We start from the raw sequence: 20,559 nt of genomic DNA, 5'->3' as shown, positions 1-20,559 counted from the left end.
GTGGCAGAAGCCCAATTAATGCCCACTAATCAAGTCAAGGAATGAACAGTCAATTCTTAAAAAAAAAAAAAAAAAGTTATGAGCTGGATAAATCCTCACAGTGAAATGCAGTGAATTATAGATGGTCTTAACTACCTGTTAGGATTTTAGCAAAACATACAAAACGTGGCCTTCTGCTATTCTACGTAGAGCAATATTCATGACAGCAGACCTTCAATTAAAAATCATTACTTAAGTTGCTTTATTACAGCTACAAATAAACTTTATTTGATGTAATGTAATAAAACATTTTTCAAATGTAACAACATTTATCTGACCAGAATTAATCATTTAAATTATGAATATAAGTATATACAGTCACTTTAGCAAATCCATGGTTCAGGAATTTGTACAAGCTTTATTTGAGAGGACAGCGCCCACCTCCCCTCCAGACCCTTCCTTGTGTCTGGTGAGATGCAAGGTCAGTGAAAGCAGAAGAAATCCATAATCCACGTTGGAATTCCACATTCTCCTGGAAGAGAACAGCTACATTTCTTATAGGAAAATAATTTTCTCTGTCAGTTCTCTTTTATCAAACGAAGCTTTGCGTTCACTTTCTCCCCTTGGAGGTACTCTTCCAATCCACCATCTTCCTGTCTCATTACATATTACTTGTACCTTAAAAACAAAAAATACTATCTGCAAAGGGGCCTCTTCTGGTTCCTTACCTGCCCTATTGTCTACTACTCTGGGGAAGGAGAGGGAAGAAGAACGGAATTGGTCAGGCACACATTTGATTTAGGTTACAGAGAACACGAAAACAAATCCTCCTGAAGGAAGAGAATAGTGTTCTGAGTGTTTCCCAGTAGCAGCCCAGGCGACCTCCGAGTCACACAAATCCCTTCAATACAACACTGCCCAAGAATTAACATGTTGACGCTCTGTCTCTGAAAGCATCACAACCTTCCATGGAAACCCCCTATTTCGACGCTTCCTCCCCAAAGACACACGGGTGCCACCCAGCCTGGGAGCCCACTGCATCTGTGTGAACATGACCATCATGCCAAAAGTTCTGTGCCCACAACCATGCTGGTATACAGCCCAGTTCGGTGGCGCTCGCTCTTCATCCAGGTACAAAGCCTCACCGAAGGAACACCCCTCATCTCGCAGGACCCTTCAGAAGAAGTGTGAGTGCAAGAAAAAGCTTTATTCAGGTTTTCTGTTTCTCTCCATCCTGAGATCTGTTCCTGAGTTATACCATAACAATACATGAGTTCACAAAGATGAGTACATTGGTGGGGAAGTCACAGGGACCCTGCAAAGAAGCGAAACTATTTGACAGAAGCTTTAACCAGACACTGCTCTGGGACATCATTTGTATTAGCTGATGACGGGATTCTGTTTTCTAACACGGACATGCAACATATTCAACACTACGCTTAACCACAGTTTGCTTGGAAAAACACCCTTCTGTCCTGCCACAAAATACATTCTGTCTTGTGAATGATTCCTGAATATTCACCACAATGCCTAGACTTGGAAGCATGGGAAGTGTGCATTGGAACTTCCTTCCATTTGTAGGGGCTTGGACATACACAAAGCACCAGAAACGGTCTCCTTTCTGGGACTCAGTTCTGTCTGTGTGCGTACTGCTGAGCTGTTCTGGCTGTCTTAAACGGAAAACTGTTTTCCCTGGCACACAACAGCACAGATCCACAGGAAAAGATGAGAGGTCACCATCTCCCTCACAATATGCTTGGTACAACAGATCACCCTGCTTGTCACGTCTCAGCCACCCCGGGAAAGGACAAGCCGCGCTCCATTCTGTGGCCTCAGCAAATGGTTGAGTTCTGTTGCCACCTCTGTCTTGCCTTGTTGATTTCATTTCCATTATTCCACTTTTGATCATGAATCATGACTTTTTTTTCTACAGTAGTCAGAGTTTTGTCTATAAAGAGAGAGAGAGAGAAAGAAAGAGAGAGACAGAGAGAGAAGACAAGAAAATGATTTAGCAGAACCGTAAATGTGAGTTTTCATTTCGTGGTGGGTGGATTTAATTTTTACAGCATTCAGTCACTTGAATCATTTGTGGCTTCTAAGGGGTTATATGAGCTCTCTAAAAGGAAAGAAAGAGTGCTATGGCTCTTTTCATAAATTTTATCATGTCTCTAAGTTGCCAGGACCTTAATATATTTGCAAATCAGCCCCAGATAACTCATTTACAAATTCACTTTTATAATACAGCTGTAGCCAAAAATGGCTCCACTCTCAAAAATCCTTGCAAAATACTACTGCACTTGCCCCACGTGAAAAGAATAACAATGACTACTCCTGAGAAGTGTTCTTCCCTTCAAGCCTAGGAGGGTGCGTCATAGAAAGACATGTGTGCAAAGACCAGAAAACCCCATCTCCCTCCCTTCCTTCCCTCCCACACTCACAGAAGCATGAGTCATGGAGAACTCTTGGCCAACAGTTGAGGGAAAGTCTCTTTCTCCTTGGTGTAGAGCCACATTCCCTCCAGATCCAGTCCCCTAACTCTGAACCTTCATAGGACTCCACTTACCAAACACTATCCACCAGCTTGAGACCTAGGTCTGTTGAGGTTCCAGGGCCTGGCACCGCACCCCCAGGCTCTGCTTCCCCATCCCAACAACAGTCCTACTCTCACTTGGCTCTCAAGATTGGATAGAGGGGTTCTCCTGGTACCAGGATCAGTTTCTCCATAAGACACCACCTCTTGCTTTGTCTGTCACCTCACAGGATTGTGCCTAAAGCGAAGCACCACACTGCAACTCAAACCCACAGCTCCAAGCTCCTGGTTTGTGGGAGTGGGCACCGGAAACAGCTGTGTCCCTGATGATGCTCCCCACCTATTCTTAGCCTGGGATCTCCAACTGTCTCAGCACAGAGGACAGACTGCTCTTCTCTGCAGCTCAGCCCCGCTCTGCTCACATTGGTTCATGGAATGGACTGAACCCCTCCAGGCCTCAAGGGGCAGCACCATCTCCCCGGCCCCCCTGCCTTCACCCCCCACCTGCGAGTACACTACCAAACATTCAGACATCGTTGGCTCTTTCCTGGTCTCAATGCCACCCTCCTGATGTGGGCCCTCACGGCAGGAGACCTCATCTTCATATTGGTCTCTTAACCCATCTCCTTTCTCCCATTGTGAACCCCTGTCTACACCACTGCCCTGGTCTCACTCCTACTCAAAATGCTTCATCTCTCCCCCAACCCCCAACCCATACTGCCCACCTGGCCCTCCGCACTGACTCTACTCAACCCAGCTTCCAGGTGCTGCTGAAGACCTGCCCCAGGTTCCTTATCTGCCTCCAACTGCATCTGTGCCCCTCTGTCCATGCTGTCCCATCTGCTCTGAGGAGGCCCAACTCCACTTCCGCCCCTGCCATCCCTCCTTGTTAAATTCAAGGCCCACTCCAAATATCACCTCCTTCCTGATTTCCACCATGGATAGTTTTTTTCCTAAGACATTCCCCCAAGCCTTATTTTTCTCATATTCCTATCCGTACTGCTTGATTTTTATTTTAAAAGATTTTATTTATTTATTTGAGAGAGAGAGAGAGTGCATGAGCACCAGTGGGGGGGGGGGGCAGAGGGAGAGGGAGAGGGAGAGAGAATCTCCAGCAGACTCAAACCTGAGCAGGGAGCCCGACACAGGGCTCCATCCCAAGACCCTGACATCATGACCTGAGCTGAAGGAAGATGCCTAATTGAGCCACCCAGGCACCCCTGTTACTGCTTGAGTTTATTTGGTGTTATGTGTATCTACTCAGAAAACAACAACAAAAAAAATATGTTCGAAAAAGCAAGAGAGGCCAATTGCCTGCCTATTTTAAAGAGATATTGCAAAGTTAGAATGCAGGCAATGGCAAAGCAAACAAGCTGTGGTTATTACTAATTGATGATTTAATAAAAACAAAGTGTTGAATTACATCTAGTTAATGATGAGGAAAATATTGTTGGGGGGTGGGAGTGGGGAGTGGAATCCATGAAATACCAACTGTGTTATTTGTTTCTGCCTTTAAGGCAACATCCCGGCACAGATACCCAGAGCTTCAGGGCCTTGGTGCTTCCTCCCAGTTTCCACTAGGACCCATTTCCTTTTAATTTTTTTTTTTTTTTTTAACCACAGGTTTCCATAAACAAAAGGTAGAATCACCCTGAACTCCAAAGCTACAGCACAAAGCCTGGAGCAGCGGATTGACAGAACTCATAAAAAGAAGCCAAGGTCACTCTGCTACCACTCACCACTGCAATCAGCATGGATTATGAGAGGCTTTGTGAAGAGAAAGGCAATATGATCACCAAGGAGAAGAAGGGAGAGGCGAAGGGAGAGCTACTTCAAAACGATTTCATGAAATTCTTCTATATGGAAGTATTTTAAAAACGGCTTCTCTTTTTTTCTTTTTTAAAAGATTTTATTTATTTAAGAGATAGAGAGAACGGGCGGGGAGAGGGGCAGTGGGAGAGGGAGAAGCAGACTCCCCGCTGAGCAGGGAGCCTGACGCGGGGCTCGATCCCAGGACCCCGGATCATGACCTGAGCCGAAGGCAGACGCCTGACCGACTGAGCCACCTAGGTGCCCCCAAAACTGCTTTTCTATATTGTACACAATAACAGTGTCAAAGAATGAAAATCACAGTGTGACACTTAAAAACAATTTATGGCAATCAAAAGCAACTCCATAAATGAGGCTGCTGTCAAATTAAAAAGAAAAGCACAAGAATCCCTGCTTCTATCACATTATCACACTTGGTTTTGTATTACCAGATTTGGGTACTTGTGAAAAGGTGAAAGAGGTTATAAATTAGAACTGAATTAAAATGACCAGAGAAGCATACATAGCCTTTTCTCTCTATCTACTGCCCACCCAAGCACCTGTTGGACTCCTGAGTCTCTCACTATGCTGATCAAGAAAATGGGGAGAAATGGGTGGATATTTGGAAGTAGAAATACACGGTCTAGTAGAGCATTTACATGGAAAAGAAAGAAAACTATTACGTAGGAGGGAAAAGTAGAGCCAAGAAGGCAGAGTTAGGGGCGTAAGTGAACAAGATTAGAACCCAAGCAGCCAGAGAGGGAGGAAACGGCTGGAGAGACATGTCGGGGGGACAAAGGATCCTGCGAAGGTTTGCTGTGAGCTATGGGTTAGACACCAGTCATTCTTCCAGAGCCTCCAGTAGAGTTATGAGTTGTTCGGGTCATCCAGCTGGTATGTACTGGAATGCAAGTACAGGATATTCTGATTACTAGTCTTTCACTAACCACGACTGCCACATCTTTCCCCACCCCAGCCCACTGGGACTGTGAGCTTCCAGAAACCAGGACTGTCACCTATTCATATCTCCACCCCTCGACATGCCTGGCGTCATGCCTTGTACGTAGTAGGCCTCAAATGTTTCTGGAGAAATCCAGCCACTGAAGAGACTTTACCTCCAGCATCTGCCTTCTGATTCATCTCACCTGGTGCCCCTGGATCCGTCTCTGTCACTTTGATGATTCCCATTCTCCTACTTGCAGAGATCCAATCAATGGCTCTCTTCTGTCCACATTAGGGCTTTGCAACTTCAGCATTATAGAATTTGGGGTGGGGTAATTCTTTGTTGTGCGGGGGGGGGGCTGCCTCTGCGTTATGGGATGCTGAGCAGCATCCACTGGATGCCAGTAGGTCCTCCCCTCCCCCAGATGCGACAACCAAACATGTCTCTAGACACTGTCAAATGTCCCCTGGGGGAAAAACCAACTCTGGTTGGGAACCACTTGTCTACACTAAAATCCCAAATTTTCATATGCTATAATTATACATAAAATCAATAATTATAAATCAAACAGCGTGAGATGTAATGAGATGTAATGAGAGGACAGTCATTTTCTTAGACCAGGGGTCAGCAAACTATGACCTGTGGGCCAAATTCAACTGGCGGCCTGTTTTTGTAAATAAAGTTTTACTGGTGCATGACCATGCTCATTTGCTTACTTGTGCCGATGACTGCTTTCTCACTGCAAAGGCAGAGATGAGTAGTTTCAAGAGACCTATGGCTAGCAAAGCCTAACACACTTACTGTCTGGCCCTTCAGAGTAAAAGTTTGCTGACTCCTGTCTTAAACTGACAGGAAAACAATACCTAAGCCTCCATACTAGCTAAAGACCCAGAGGCAAATATCCCTGGATGCTATGTTGGTGAAGTTAGAGAACACGCTGAGTTCCTAGAGGTTTTCGGAGTCATCTGGTGGGTATCCTAGGTTTGGAGCTTCTGGAGTCTGTTGTGATCCGTGAGGACACTTCGGTGTCCGCCTGGAGCAGGGCTATTCTCCTGGGACAACTGGGAGCAGGAAGGTGTCCTTTGACATGGTTGTTACCCATAAAGGAACCTAATATATGAAGAATTTACAGAAGTAAAATTCAGATGAGGTGGGAGCTAGACCTAGGGGTGCACTAGCTCACTGGGGGCCACCTTAGTCCCCAGGTCTGTTACCTCTTCTGTCAAATGAAGGGCCCAGGCAAGTTGGCTGACAGGCAGCCCATGGTTCTCTGGCTGCTCCCTCCCACTGGGTCCAGTGAAGAGGAGTGCCTCCCCCTCTCCCACCAGCACCTTCCATCTTCTCCTTCCAGTTTCTTTGCCCTCAAACAGCTTTCAAACAGGAGGATGTTGCCTCTGCCTCAGATTTAAAGCAAAATCGGGGTGCGACATGCTGACCACCCTAATTACTCTATCATCCCCTTCTTTACCATGCCAAACTCACTAGCAAGTGGGTTGCATGTGAAACCCCTGTTCCTTATTACCACTGGCCCTCAGATCCCAGCACCTACTGCAATTGCTTCCAAGAAATGCAGAGGCCTCCCAGACAGACTCAGCAACTACGGGTTCTCTCCTCCGAAGGTGGGCAGCGCTTCCTCAAAGCTCTGCAGCTTTCAACACCTGCCTCATCCTGGCACGTCCCCATGCTAGCCACTCTCCTTTGTCCCAGGCTGCTTGCTTCTAGCCCGTGTGAATCTGCTCCCTTCCTCAAACAACTTTATCAGCAAAGGATGAGGGCATCAAAAAAGCTTTACTGGATATAAGAGTTAATAGCGACGAAAATAACAATGTTACAAGAATGGGACAAGTTACGGGACATGACTTGGATGTCGTTTACGGGAAAAGGATGGGAACCACCACCTTCCTTGTGCATCACACCAACTGCAATTCCTCGACACATCAGTCCTGTCTTCCAGGCCCTGTAGGTGCCTGACTTTGGCTTTGTGAACTCTGTTGGCTGGAGGACTGGAGTCTAGAGTATCCTGAATTCGAATCCGTTCTGCTTAGTAGAAAATAAGCTGGCTACGGATTCAGGGAGCCCTCTGGGATGCACTCCGAGAGGTTCCATAGCAAGGGCGGGGGGGGGGCGGGGGATAAAAGGAAAATAGTGATAAGTGACCTTACAGCACAAACTCGGGTCTCTCGGGCCTCTCGGCGAGCTTCAGGGCCTCGTGCATGCCTGCAGCTGACAGCTTGCGGTTGATGTTCCGGTACTGACATTGGAGTAGGCTGCGGTAGGTGGTCCTCAGGTCCCGGTTGAAGAAGGCATATATAAAAGGGTTAATGAGAGAGTTTGCATAGCCCAGCCACAGAAATGTCCTCTCCACCCACAGCGGGATGCAGCTGCAGGCCGTGCCACAGATGAAGGGTCTGGCCGTGGAGAGGAGGAAAAAGGGCAGCCAGCACACGGTGAAGGCCCCGACGATGATCCCCAAGGTGGTGGCTGCTTTCTGCTCCCTCTTAAAGATGGAGATGTTTTTCCTTTCGTGTTTGAGGAGTCTCGAAAGGTTGGCACACTCCTCCACCTCCTTCTGGAGCTTCACCATGCCGTTCAGGGAGATGATGCTGTCCGGCTCCTCGGGCCGGGGGAAGCCGGGGAACTTGTGCTTGGCGGCGCTCTTCCTGGCGGCCTTGTAGATCTGGTAGTACATGAACAGCATGACGGACATGGGGATATAAAACGCCACTGCCGTGGAGTAGATGGTGTAGCCGAAATCCTGGCTGATCAAGCACACCTTGTCGTCGTTTACGTTCTGAGCCCACCCGAAGAGCGGGGGTAAGGTGATGGAGGCCGAAAGCAGCCAGACGGAGAGAATCATTTTCGCCATGCACTTCCCGTTCTGCCTCACAGGGTACGTGAGCGGCCTCGTGATCCCAAGGTACCTAGGGGACAAATGGAAAGCGGGCACGTGACTCTGTGATCACTCCTGAGCAGCCAGCTTTCTACCCAGCAGCTCCATTCCTCAGGACAGCCCTTCTAGGGAGGCCTCATAGTGCCCATTTTACAGAGAGGTAAACTAAGGCTCGGGGATGTTACCTACTTCTGTCCAGGTCATACACTTAGCTAGAGGGACCGCCAGTGTTTGGCCTCGGAGCCCTCTGTCTGTAATGCCAGGCCACGCTCTTCTTGAACCTTGCAGCCTCTCCAATTCCACACAGTGAACCAAAGGTTAAACATCCGCCCTCCCTGCCCCCCACAAGACCACTGCCACCGAAATCAGCCAGGAACAAAATGTCAAGCCTGACGCAGGATGTGGTGACACATCCTCATAAATTAACCAAGGTCTACCACGCTCTGATATTATACACCCACTGATCTCCCGGGCTGTCTTAACTCAGACCGGCTTTTAATTCATTTTAACTTCCCCTTTGCACAGTAGCAAGAGCATTTCTTTAAGATCACAGAGATTTGTGAGATATTAAGGAAATCCTAGGGCTTTGGAATGGAAAGTAGCAAGTAATCTTTTTTTTGTTGTTGTTATGCCCAGAAAATTCTCACTCAGGGTAATGTCAGAAGAATCTATAAAATAAAAACAGCCTACCTCGTCTCTTCTCTCCTGAGAAGGATCACAAAAAAGGGGCACAATTCTGAAAAATAGGAGGTAAAGCCAATGTTTTTTCTGTGCTTAGTTCTACGTGGAGAATAAATATTTCTCCATCTCTGTCATCAAGGATTTCCAATGCAAAAGAGACTCAGCAAACAGAAAACATGCACAGCAAGATGTTTTTGCTAAATGTTTAATGGTTTTCAGCTTTCCAAATTTGTTTTCTTCTCTGTGTATTTAATGGTCTTAGCTTCTATTTTGAGGAGAATGCAAAGAGCCCGTAAGAAGCCAAGACAGGTAAAAGTTGGTCATTTTGTTGGTTTTTTTATTTCATGGATGTATATAAAAGATACAGTCTTAACACAGGAAAAGGAAAGGTAGAGAGCCCCCAAATTACCAACAGGTTATTTTCTGAAAGTCTCTCAGCTGGTGGGTTGGAACTTTAAAAATAATTATTTTGTGCTAGAAATAGCCTCACGTGTTTTGCTTGAATTATCCCACAAAAGTAAAAAAATCATACTTTCACCATGAAAATTAGCATCACTGCAGCACTTACGGCAAGGCAAAACTGAAATATTAGCAGAAAGGAATCAGCCACATTTGCTTATTCGTTGAGAATATTTATTCATCCCTTCAACAAATACTAATTAAGCTCCTTCTGTATGCCAGGTGCTGTTTTAAAAGTTGGGGATATGGCAATGAATAAAAGAGACAAAAATCTTGAAGCCAGGTGCTTGGGGTCGTCATGTCGGGTTGAACAGGAGGACTGCGGCTTGTGGTAACGTGGATGGGGGTCCTGATTCTTTCCAAGGATTCAGGCATTAGTAGCATGGGTTCATTTCACAACCTCAGGTCCCTTTCCTCCATCAAGCTGACCCGCAAGCACTATCCCTAGGTTTATCGGGTATAACTAGGATTAAGTTTTGGCTCCCAAACAGAATGAAGGATGAGAAAGAGGGCGGTTCTCCTGAGAACACAAGAATTAGAGCTGAAAAGGAAGGGGAAAAAGAAAAGGAGGGAGGAAAGAGGGAGCAAAGGAGGAAGAGGGGAAAGAGGGAGCAAGGAAGGGAAATGGAGAATAGACTTTGCTGTTTGGGAATTATCTAAAATTATCTGAGTTTTATGTTGTGGGAAAAATTTTAAGACAATTAAAACACACACACACACACAAACCGGTAAATGAGGAAACCCCTGAAGGAAGGTGTTGGAACTGACTGGAAGCATACGGTTAAGCTGATCCCTGCTCCGAGATAGTCCATTTCTTTTCTTTTCTTTTTTTTTTTTTTGCTTTGATTCAGGCTTTTCCTGCTGGAGCTGCTTTGCAGACCTCTCTTTTCAGATCTCGTATTTGCTATCAACTCCTGTGGATGGACACAGCCTTTTGGCTTCTTCCGTGTTTCCCAGCTCCCCCCAGCAGGCCTTTGCCAGGACTTGGATTTTGATTATCTTCTCTCTTTGCCTGTAGCCACAGGCACAAGCTGTTTGTTCCCAAGCCTGGATCTAGCTTCCTGGATATCAACCCAGGCAGGAAGTCCAACAGGGAGACCAGTTCCTACAGTTCCCCAGGTGGCCACCAGATGGCACTGTGAGACCATCTTACACCTACTTACTGGGGGGTTGGGATGTGGGTCGTTAGGGCAATTGGTGTTTACTGGAAGGAGGAAGGAGGATCACTGTGGATGAGAAAAGTTATATTTTATTTGCGGGGTTATACAAAAAAATTAGCAAGCCTGAAATTCACAACCTCGTAAACTCCTATTCTTGAGGAAATCTGTTCAGTTTTCCCTTCCATCCTTCACATACTCCTTACTCAAACAGGGAATTCCATCTTCAGGCTTAATTAAATCCAGCCTCTCTTCTGCTCCATAAATAATGTGGAATTCACAAAGATTAACCCTGAGAGATTAACTGAGTACCCAAGGACATCTCACAATATTAAATAATCTCATGAGCGCAGCATGCTTATTCATATTCTAATATACTTAGTCTGACTTATATTGCATTTCAGTGATGTGGGTCGGCCCGTATTTGATCCTTCCTGAATGTATGAATTATATTCCATAAACTCCTATTTTAGACTCCATTCTCTAGTTGCATCAAGTCACGTCCTACAGTAAGGCAGAGTTACTTTTTTAGTTTCCTGGGTACCACCTGGTGAGACCTTTGAAGGCTAAAATCAACTGAAAGATGATTTTTAAAAATGTATGAGTGCTCATTAAAGTGTCTGGAAATAAAATAAATAAACAAAAGTCAACAGGTTTTTAAAAATCAATTAACAATTAGAAATATTATGAAAGGAAATAACTCTATTCATAGCAACAATCAAGGAATTAAAATATCTAGATAAATGTTTTAAACACCAGGGCCTACATGAAGAACACGTTTTAAATGCCAGGGCCTACTGAAAGAACTAAAAGAATGCTTGAATCCATAGGGAATTTTTTAAAAATACAACCCAGTGTTATAAAAGTGCCAATTTCTCCTCAATTAATCTAAAAATAATACACAACTCTACTGGAAAATTCCAGCAGGACTTTTCTTCATTTGACCAAATGATTTTTAGTTCATCAAGTGAATATGGAAAAAGCAGAAAATCTGAAAAAGAAGAAAATTGAAGGGATACTTATTCTATTTAAAAAAATAGTATAAAGCCACAGAAACAAAAACTCAGTAATAATGACTCAGAAATAGACAGGTCAATTGAATAGAACACAGCTCAGAAATAGATTCAAATATATAAGGGAATAATATAAGAAAATGAGTCACTTTAAATCACTTGTAAAATGGTGTATGTATTCTTGAAGTCTGACAACTGGCTAGCAATTGGGGTAAGTAAAAATAAAACTGGCTTATGTTTCTCCTTATTCAAAAATAAATCCCAGATGGATCAAAGATTATCGTGTAAAAAAAGTTAAAATCTAAGGCTTCTATGAGGAAATACGGGGAAGTATTTCTGCAATCCTGGAAGGACAATGTTCATTCTTAACTGTGGTACAAAAGCTTAAAACTACAAAATGACATAGTGATTAAATTTTTGACAAAAATTTTATACACAAAAACAAGTGACATTTAGTTTAAATTAAAAATCACTGTGTGCAGAGTTAAAAGTCAAATGACAAACTCCAAGCCCAAATAACAATATCTCAATATTCACAGATCTCTTACAGGTCAATGAGAAAAAGACAACCATCCCAATAAAAATACTGAAGCAATTAAACAAAGAAGAAATAAGAACACCCAATAAGCGCTTGGAAATATGTGCGATTTCATTAATAACCAGAGAGATGCAAATTTTTAAATGATTTTTGGGCATTTGTCAATTTTTAAGAAAGACAAAAGCCAGTATTGAGAAAGTATGAAAAAACAAGCACTCTTTATTATTTTGCTAGTGGGTGTTGCAACTGGATTGACAGTTCTGGAGGGCAGTTTGGTAAGGAATATACACCAAAATTTACCTCTTGGCTCAGCAATCAGACTTCTAGGAATTTAAGAATGTAACTGTACAAATGCAAAATGATTAATGTGCAAGAATATTAACTAAACACATAATAGAGGGGGAAAGCTGCAATGTAAATATCAATAGGAGGTTAAAGTTGAGTATATATGCATGTATATATAGATACAGATATGGATGTAGATGTATAATGTAACCATTAAAAATTATGACATACGTATCTATTTACTGACATGAAAACACAAAAAAGTGGAGAGAAAACAATGTCTAGTCCTAAAAGACAAGTAACAGAGCGTCATATATTGTATTAATCTTTTTATGTAAAACTAGGTGTTTATATGAGTGTGTGTATGTTTGTGTGTGTGTACCGAGATGTCTAGAAGAATATCTACCAAATATGAATGGCACGTTTATCTGAGTTGGAGAGATTTGAGTAGTTGTTTTTTTTTTTTAAAGATTTTATTTATTTATTCTGAGAGAGAGAGAATGAGAGAGAGAGCACATGAGAGGGGGGAGGGTCAGAGGGAGAAGCAGACTCCCTGCTGAGCAGGGAGCCCGATGCGGGATTCAATCCAGGGACTCCAGGATCATGACCTGAGCACTTGGATGGGAGATTTGAGTAGTTTTAAATTTTTTCTTTGGACTTGGGACTTTTTTATGCTTAATTTTTTTTTTTTTTTAAGATTTTATTTTATTCATTTGACAGAGAGAGAGAGACAGAGAGAGAGCGAATGAATACAAGCCGGGCGGAGTGGGAGAGGGAGAAGCAGGCTTCCAGAGGAGCAGGGAGCCCGACACGGGGCTCGATCCCAGGACCCTGGGATCATGACCTGAGCCGAAGGCAGACGCTTAACAACTGAGCCACCCAGGCACCCCTCTAATTTTTGTTAACTGTATGTAAAAAAGAAAAGAACATCATTTTAATTCTGAGAATAAAATAAAAGATTAGGGAGAATTCTGGGATTTCTAAGCCACCTAAGTGATTTTGGCAATACAGATGACCTGGTTCATAAAATCTTTAAAAAGCCAATAATTAAATCTTAGATTGTTTTATTTGATAAACTTTCCAAAAGTGTTTTATTACATTCATAAATTCACACAAAGGAAACAGAACTTACTGGCATTTAAAATCCCGTAATTAGTATATAAAGCAATATTAGTATTCAGGGAAGTGTTTGTTCAAATTATACAAATAGTATAAATTTGTTCTCTCGTACAGGATAAATCTTACCTTTGGCGGGGGGGTGGGGAGGCAATCTAGATTGATTCTGAAAATTCCCTAATATGCATGGTTAATATTTGTCACAGTACATTGTATGAACATTTATGCTCAGTATTAATTAGAAAGCAGGGTGCTTATAAAGCCTTCAGACTTTAACTTCAAAATGCATACAAATGTTAAAATACAGTAAATCTCAGAGACAAAGGCACCAAAGTATTATATAATTGAGAAATGTATGCAACTCACAACAGGGGCTCTATTAAAGAAGGGGTTTGTAGAAAAAGAGGGTTAGGCAATTATAATCTACATAAAGAAGGATTAGAAAGCAAATGAATTCTGCTGCCTGTCTTCCATTCTAACTCTACAGAAATTATAGGTAATGGTTCTTCAGTGAAATGGCTTCTCCTGAGTTTTGCTGCTGTAGAATAGTAAGTCAGGAGGTAAAAGAAACAGGAGAGAATTACCCTTCGGCAAGTATTAGGTTTGAAAAAGGCCTGCACACTTAGCACGCCAGTTCCGTGAGAAATCCCCCCTCACAGGTGAAATCCACTGGAATCTCCAGCCCAAAGTTGTCAGAATATCAGAATCACTGAGAAGCTTTGGAAACCTACAGACTCCCAGACTGCCTTCCACAGCTTCTCTTTCAGGAAAGTCTGGAGGCCCAGGGCTTTGTATTTAGGACTGTTCTGTTCCTTATCCCGTGTACAGATGTCAGGTCGCCTTCCCTTGTTCAGTTACAGAGACTTTACTCTTGTATGAAGGACTTGACTTTTACTATATATTTCATCTTAATGGTTTGCTTCCAGTTGGGCCCAGCAAAAGCATCATGAACCATGTCTCCGTTACGCCAGCTATTAGTTCTCTCTCCCAGTGTGCTAACTGCAAGTGAGATAAGCATGGTTTTTATGTCTTAATCAAGTTGTAGATTTTTTTAAAATGTACAGACTACAACAGGGTTTTGTAAACCTTTTTGACAATAAGAAATAAGAACAAATATTTCTTATAATAAATATATTGTCCACAGTCATTCAGTACACATATATTTTTATGTATAAATAAGAAAATGAGGCATATATATGTAGGTATATAGGCAGGCATGCATATATTATGAAATTGAAATAAAAGTTTCACAATACCAACTTACCATTATAATTTGCAATTCACTCTCTTCTATTCTACTTCAGATTTTTAAAGTGTTGGTCTTAAGAGGCAACCCACGGAATGGGAGAAGATATTTGCAAATGACATTACAGATAAAGGGCTCGTATCCAAGATCTATAAAGAACTTCTCAAACTCAACACCCAAAAAACAAATAATCCAATCAATAAATGGGCAGAAGACATGAACAGACACTTCTGCAAAGAAGACATACAAATGGCCAACAGACACATGAAAAAATGTTCAACATCACTAGCCATCAGGGAAATACAAATCAAAACCACAATGAGATACCACCTTACACCAGTTAGAATGGCTAAAATTTACAAGACAGGAAACAAGTGGGGGTTGTATGCAACTGATGAATCACTGAATTCTACCTTTGAAACTAATAATACAGTATATGTTAATTAAATTGAATTTAAATAAAATTTTAAAAAATAAAAATAAAAATGGTAATGATGGGGGGGAGCCTAGGTGGCTCAGTTGGTTGAGCATCTGACTCTTGATCTCGCCTCAGGTCTTGATCTTAGGATTGTGAGTTCAAGCCCTGTATTGGGCATGGAGACTACTTAAAAAAAATCTTCTAAAAAATGTAAAAATGGGGGCGCCTGGGTGACTCAGTCGTTGAGCGTCTGCCTTCGGCTCGGGTCATGAACCCCGGGTCCTGGGATCAAGCCCCACATGGGGCTCCCTGCTCGGCGGGAAGCCTGCTTCTCCCTCTCCCACTCCCCCTGCTTGTGTTCCTTCTCTCGCTGTGTCTCTCTCTGTCAAATAAATAAATAAAATCTTTAAAAAAAGATGTAAAAATGATGATGATGATGATGATGGTAAAAACTACAATGCTAAATGTTTGGTGAAGACAGGAAGCAATTGTCATTCTCATATACTGCGGGTGAAAGTATAAATCGATGCAGTAACTTTGGGAAACTTTTTAAATATATATATGTTAATTCTTTTTTTATATTTTTTTAAAGATTTATTTATTTACTTGAGAGAAAGAGAGAGAGTGGGGGTGGGGGGGAGGAAGGGCAGAAGGAGAGGGAGAGAGAATCCCAAGCAGACTCCATGCTGGGTGCAGAGCTGGATGTGGGGCTCGATCCCAGGACCCTGAGATCATGGCCTGAGCTGAAACCGAGTCAGACGCTTAACCAACTATGCCACCCAGGCGCCCCTATATTCTTCTACATATACAATAAACATTCATCAAAATACCAAAATACATGTATAAGAATGTTCATAGCAGCATTAATGGTAATAGCCCCGAATGAAACCAGCCCATTCCACAAGAATAAAATAAGTACAATTCCACAATAGAAGAATGGGCACCTACACTGTGGCATATTCATGCAGTAAATTCTATAAAACAACAAGAGTGAACCAACTACTGCTCAATGCACCAACATGGATGATTCTCACAAACATAATATTGAACTAAAGCAGCCAAAAAGAAAAAAAGAACACAGTTCACAAACAGGCAAAACTAACCGGTAGTGATAGACCCCAGAATAGCGGTTACCTTGAGGGTACAGGGGATGTTGATGAGTAAAAGGGAGTCTCAGGAAAAGTGAGAGTTCTGGAAATGTTCTATTTCTTTATCTGGGTGTGTTACACAAATACATTCTCTTTGTCAAAATTAAGTTAGCTGTGTAGTCATGTTTCGGTGGTGTTTGGAAATGTAAAAAAACGAGGTTAATTTTAAAAATTAAAAGTAAATTTTTAAGAACACATCAAACTTACCATTTGTCATTAACCTAAAACCACTGTTCTCTAAAACCACTGTTATAATGGGGTTCCACTATACTTTTAAACCATTTTCATCAGTGTTTCCAGGATGTAATTATAGTGAGGACCAGTGAAAATCGAGATTCCCCATTCTGACCCCAGTACTGCGGAAGAAAAGTGGGCAGAGGAGAGGGCGAGAAAAGACAGCAACAAAACTCAACAAAATTTGGAAAAAGAATAACAAAAGCTTCCTCTTTGAAAAACTAAATTCTAAAATAAGAAACGATAGTTTCCCTTTAGGGAGAAAATCAGGCTTAATTAAAATAAAGCAAATCACTTAAAAGTACTTGTTAAAAATTCATATACTGTATTAGTTTACTGTTGTTATATAATTAATTACCACAATTTAGTGGCTTAAAATAACACCAAATCTGTAGGTATTCTCACAGTTCTTTTTTTTTTTTTTTTAAAGATTTTATTTATTTATTTGAGACAGAATGAGAGAGACAGAGAGCACATGAGAGGGGGGAGAGTCAGAGGGAGAAGCAGGCTCCCTGCTGAGCAGGGAGCCCGATGCGGGACTCGATCCCGGGACTCCGGGATCATGACCTGAGCCGAAGGCAGTTGCTTAACCAACTGAGCCACTCAGGCGCCCCTCACAGTTCTGTAAGTCAAAAGTCTGGGCACAGCTCCACAGGGTTCTATACTCAGGGTCTCCCCAGGCTGAACTCCAGGTGTTGGCTGGGGCTCAGGTGTCATAGGCAGAGAACTCTGGTAAGTGTACATGGCTGTCGGCAGAATTCATTTCCTTGTAGCTGCAGAACCCATAAAGGTTGCCTCTTCAAGGCCAGCAGGGTAACACCAGCTACATGTCTCAATCTCTCTGATCTTTAAATCCTCTTTGAAAAGGGCTCACCTGATTTGATCAGGCCTGCTGACAGTGAAGGGGGAGAAATTATACAGGGCACACACACAGGGAAAAGCAAATCTCGGGGCATCTTAGAATTCTGCCTACCACTGATACTTGGTGATAAAAGAAGCTAAGAATACAGAAAATTTCCCCCCAAGTGAGCTCAACAGAGACCTAGTTACTACCCACTCAACCTGAGACAAACCTTCCAGTGAGACTAATCTTGTCTGTACTCTATCAGAAGGCAATTGTTTTCTGCTGAATTTTTCCATCATTCATTACTGTCAACTCAATTTTTAGCTACCTAATATGTAAAACTCTGGATCTATCAAAAACTAGCAAAGGATTTTTTTAGATAATTATAGAAAGTCATGAAAACAAATAATGTAAGAGAAGAGTGATCCCTGAATTATACTTGGTGTTTACTCACTTCAGTTGTATCTGAACTTACAATAAAGTCTGAATTTTCCCACCGAAGAATTTTACTCCTCAGAGAAAGAAGTGGAAAGGCAAAGCGTGAGCCAAAATTTTACCAACAACAATAAAACAAAGGAATGGCATAAAACTTCAGTTAAAATTTCAAAAGATCACAGGCAAGGAAAAAAATATATATATATTCTGTTTTATGATAGTACTAAGTGGCTTCTAATCCCACACCACCCCAAAGAAGCAGCTGAAGAAAGACGGTAAGTGAATAAAATCCTTAAATTTCTGACTAGTATTATTTGAAGTAAATTTGAGGTGATGAGGAGCCAGTGTAAGGAAAAGCCATGAAAACCATCAAGAAGAAAAGCCCCAAAATATCATTTTAGCCAAAGTAAGAAGGAGCACCAAAATCTATTATCTTTTAAGACACAGGGCTAAAATGGGAGATACACCAAGGTCCAGAAGGTGGGTAATCCTTAGCTCAGTGGAATGTGCTCTGATACAGGACATTTAATGAGAATTCAGAATAAAGAACAGTTCTCCACTAAGGGCTTTTCACTCAGCGGCAGCAGTCCACTCCCTTTCCCTCCCCCAACCCTACACCTTCAGGCTATAGAAAAGTAGATACAATAAACAGTAGCTTAAAGGGAGAAAAATAAGTGATATCAAATAAGGCAGAATGTCAAGGAGAATTCAACCACACGATGTCAAAACAAGCACTAAGATTCAAATAACGCATGTTAAGAATGCGCCAAATGGAAAAAAAAAATGTTACAGCAACTATACAAACATACCACAATAATAACAGTGAAAGAAGAAAGCAACAAAACATGCATAAAACTATTTAAAAAAAAAAAACAAATCAAAAAGAAAGCACACCCTTAGATTAGAAGTAGTTTTCTTACAAATACTTTTCACTGTAAAGGACCTCAGTAAGGACATCTGATCCTTGAACAAGGCAGGAATTAGGGGCGCTGACCCTCCATGCAGTCAAAAATCCCTATTAACTTTTGACTCCCCCAAAAATGTAATTACGCATAGCCTACTGTTGCCCAGAAGCCTTACTGATAACATAAACAGTTGATTAGCACATATTTTGTATGTAATATGAATTATAAATTCTTGCAATCAAGCAAGCTAGAGAAAATAAAATGTTATGAGAAAATCCTAAGCAAAGACACATTTACAGTACTGTACTAATTTTTTTAAATCCACATGGAAGTGGACCCATGCAGCTCAAACCAGTGTTGTTTGAGGGTCAAATATATACGTAATCACTAAGGCAGGGATTCAAAGATGAGATGCTGAAACAGCAGAATGAGATGGAAAAAGACTGTAGAGTTAAGGAAATAAATTGAGGTCAAAACACCACCAGTTCAGATCTAATAGATAAATTAGAAGCAGCTATGAAGAGAATAAACACAAGTGAAAAGCAACTCAATGGCATGAAGAGAAGGCTGGAGGTAAAATAAACAATGCAGAGAGGAAAATTTATTCACGTAATTAGATAGATGACAGACAAGGAGAACACACAAGGATAATACAACATAAGGATAACTGGTGCTCCTGAAGAAACAAAAGAACCCAACAAACTAAGTAACAACAATACAACATCAATTAGAGGTGCAAAATGTTAAAAGTATACAGAGATATAATATAGGATATTTTCCTCAATTCCATGAAAGAGGTGAATGTCATGATCAGAAGGACATACAACACAGCTGGGAAAAGTGACCTAGAATTATCATCAACAAGACCTATCCACGTAAAGTTATTGAACTTCAAAACATGGAAAAACGTATACAGGCATCTGGAATGAAAAAAAGAAATCAAGAAATGTCTAGGGGGATAACAATCAGACTGATTCTCAATAGCATCACTCCATGATGGAACATAACACAAAAATGTCTAGAAAGATGTGAGTGTGCAAGAACATGATATCTGTTACTTAAGGTTATAAAGTCAGCAAGTGGACATTCTCAAACATGAAAGAAGTTGGGGAATATAGCACCCATAAACTCATTTAGGGGGCAGGGGGACAAAATTCATCCAAACAAAAGATGTATCAAAATGAAGAATTTAGAAACAAAGAAACCATGATTATCTCCAAACCTGTTTAAATGCAGAACTAACACCTGTGGGAATTATATTAGAAAAACAATATAAATTTTACAAAGTAAATATAGCACAAGCCACAAGAATCAGGAGCTCAGGAAAGTGGTGTAGGATACAGTGTTAGAAGACTAATCATTTAAACTTTTGTAGTAGGGAAGTACTGATATTGTCTATAAAATTTTAATATATAGTTTCTGTAAATCCAACTTCTTGATGGTTGCATATTTTCCCCATAATCTTCATGCAATCTTTTAGGAACTAATAGCATTAAAATTAACAGCCCTTACTTTAAGTTTGTACTTCCTTCATTTTAATTTTATTTTTCTTTTAAATTAAACTTTGTTTTTATATTTTATTAGAATAACCTGTATAATGGGATCTCCTTCCTATAATTTTTCATCTGTCAACTTTCTGTCTGTCTGTTGAGTTAGCCAACCAGAGGGCCAGCTGTCCTTCTAAGTGGACAGAAGCATAAAGAGACATCTAAAATGGTACTCACCGAATGTTAACATGGTCGTTTTTTCTTTCTGCACAGGGAGAGTTTAGACAAGTTGTTGCTTTCTTATTTGTGTTTTTTATAATTGCTTAAAATTTTTATGATGAGCACACATGATTTTTAAAAAATTATTTCTCTAAAATAATGAAAGTTCTTAAAAAAAAAAAAATAATGGTTTCAGGGGCACCTGGGTGGCTCAGTCGGTTAT

At 41.4% G+C, this 20,559-nt stretch overlaps 1 protein-coding gene across 5 annotated transcripts in view; it reads right to left on the bottom strand.

Annotated features, from left to right (window-relative positions):
- Positions 1-217: 217 nt before the first annotated feature.
- Positions 218-20,559, bottom strand: part of HTR7 (5-hydroxytryptamine receptor 7) — a 63,026-nt gene continuing 42,684 nt past the window's right edge. The window contains exons 2-3 of one of the 5 annotated variants that reach the window (XM_081823859.1): positions 7,424-8,182; positions 218-657 (exon numbers count right to left, since the gene is read on the bottom strand). In XM_081823859.1, the coding sequence (XP_081679985.1) occupies positions 648-657; positions 7,424-8,182 (769 nt within the window). In that variant the 3' untranslated portion in view covers positions 218-647. The other 4 variants (XM_081823860.1, XM_081823858.1, XM_006737919.3 and 1 more) reach the window with 4 other exon arrangements.

Source organism: Leptonychotes weddellii, chromosome 6 (genome assembly GCF_054177405.1).
Source record: "Leptonychotes weddellii isolate Sample4059 chromosome 6, ASM5417740v2, whole genome shotgun sequence".
Taxonomy (NCBI): Eukaryota; Metazoa; Chordata; class Mammalia; order Carnivora; family Phocidae; genus Leptonychotes; species Leptonychotes weddellii.
This window is presented reverse-complemented; position numbering and strand designations above follow the sequence as displayed.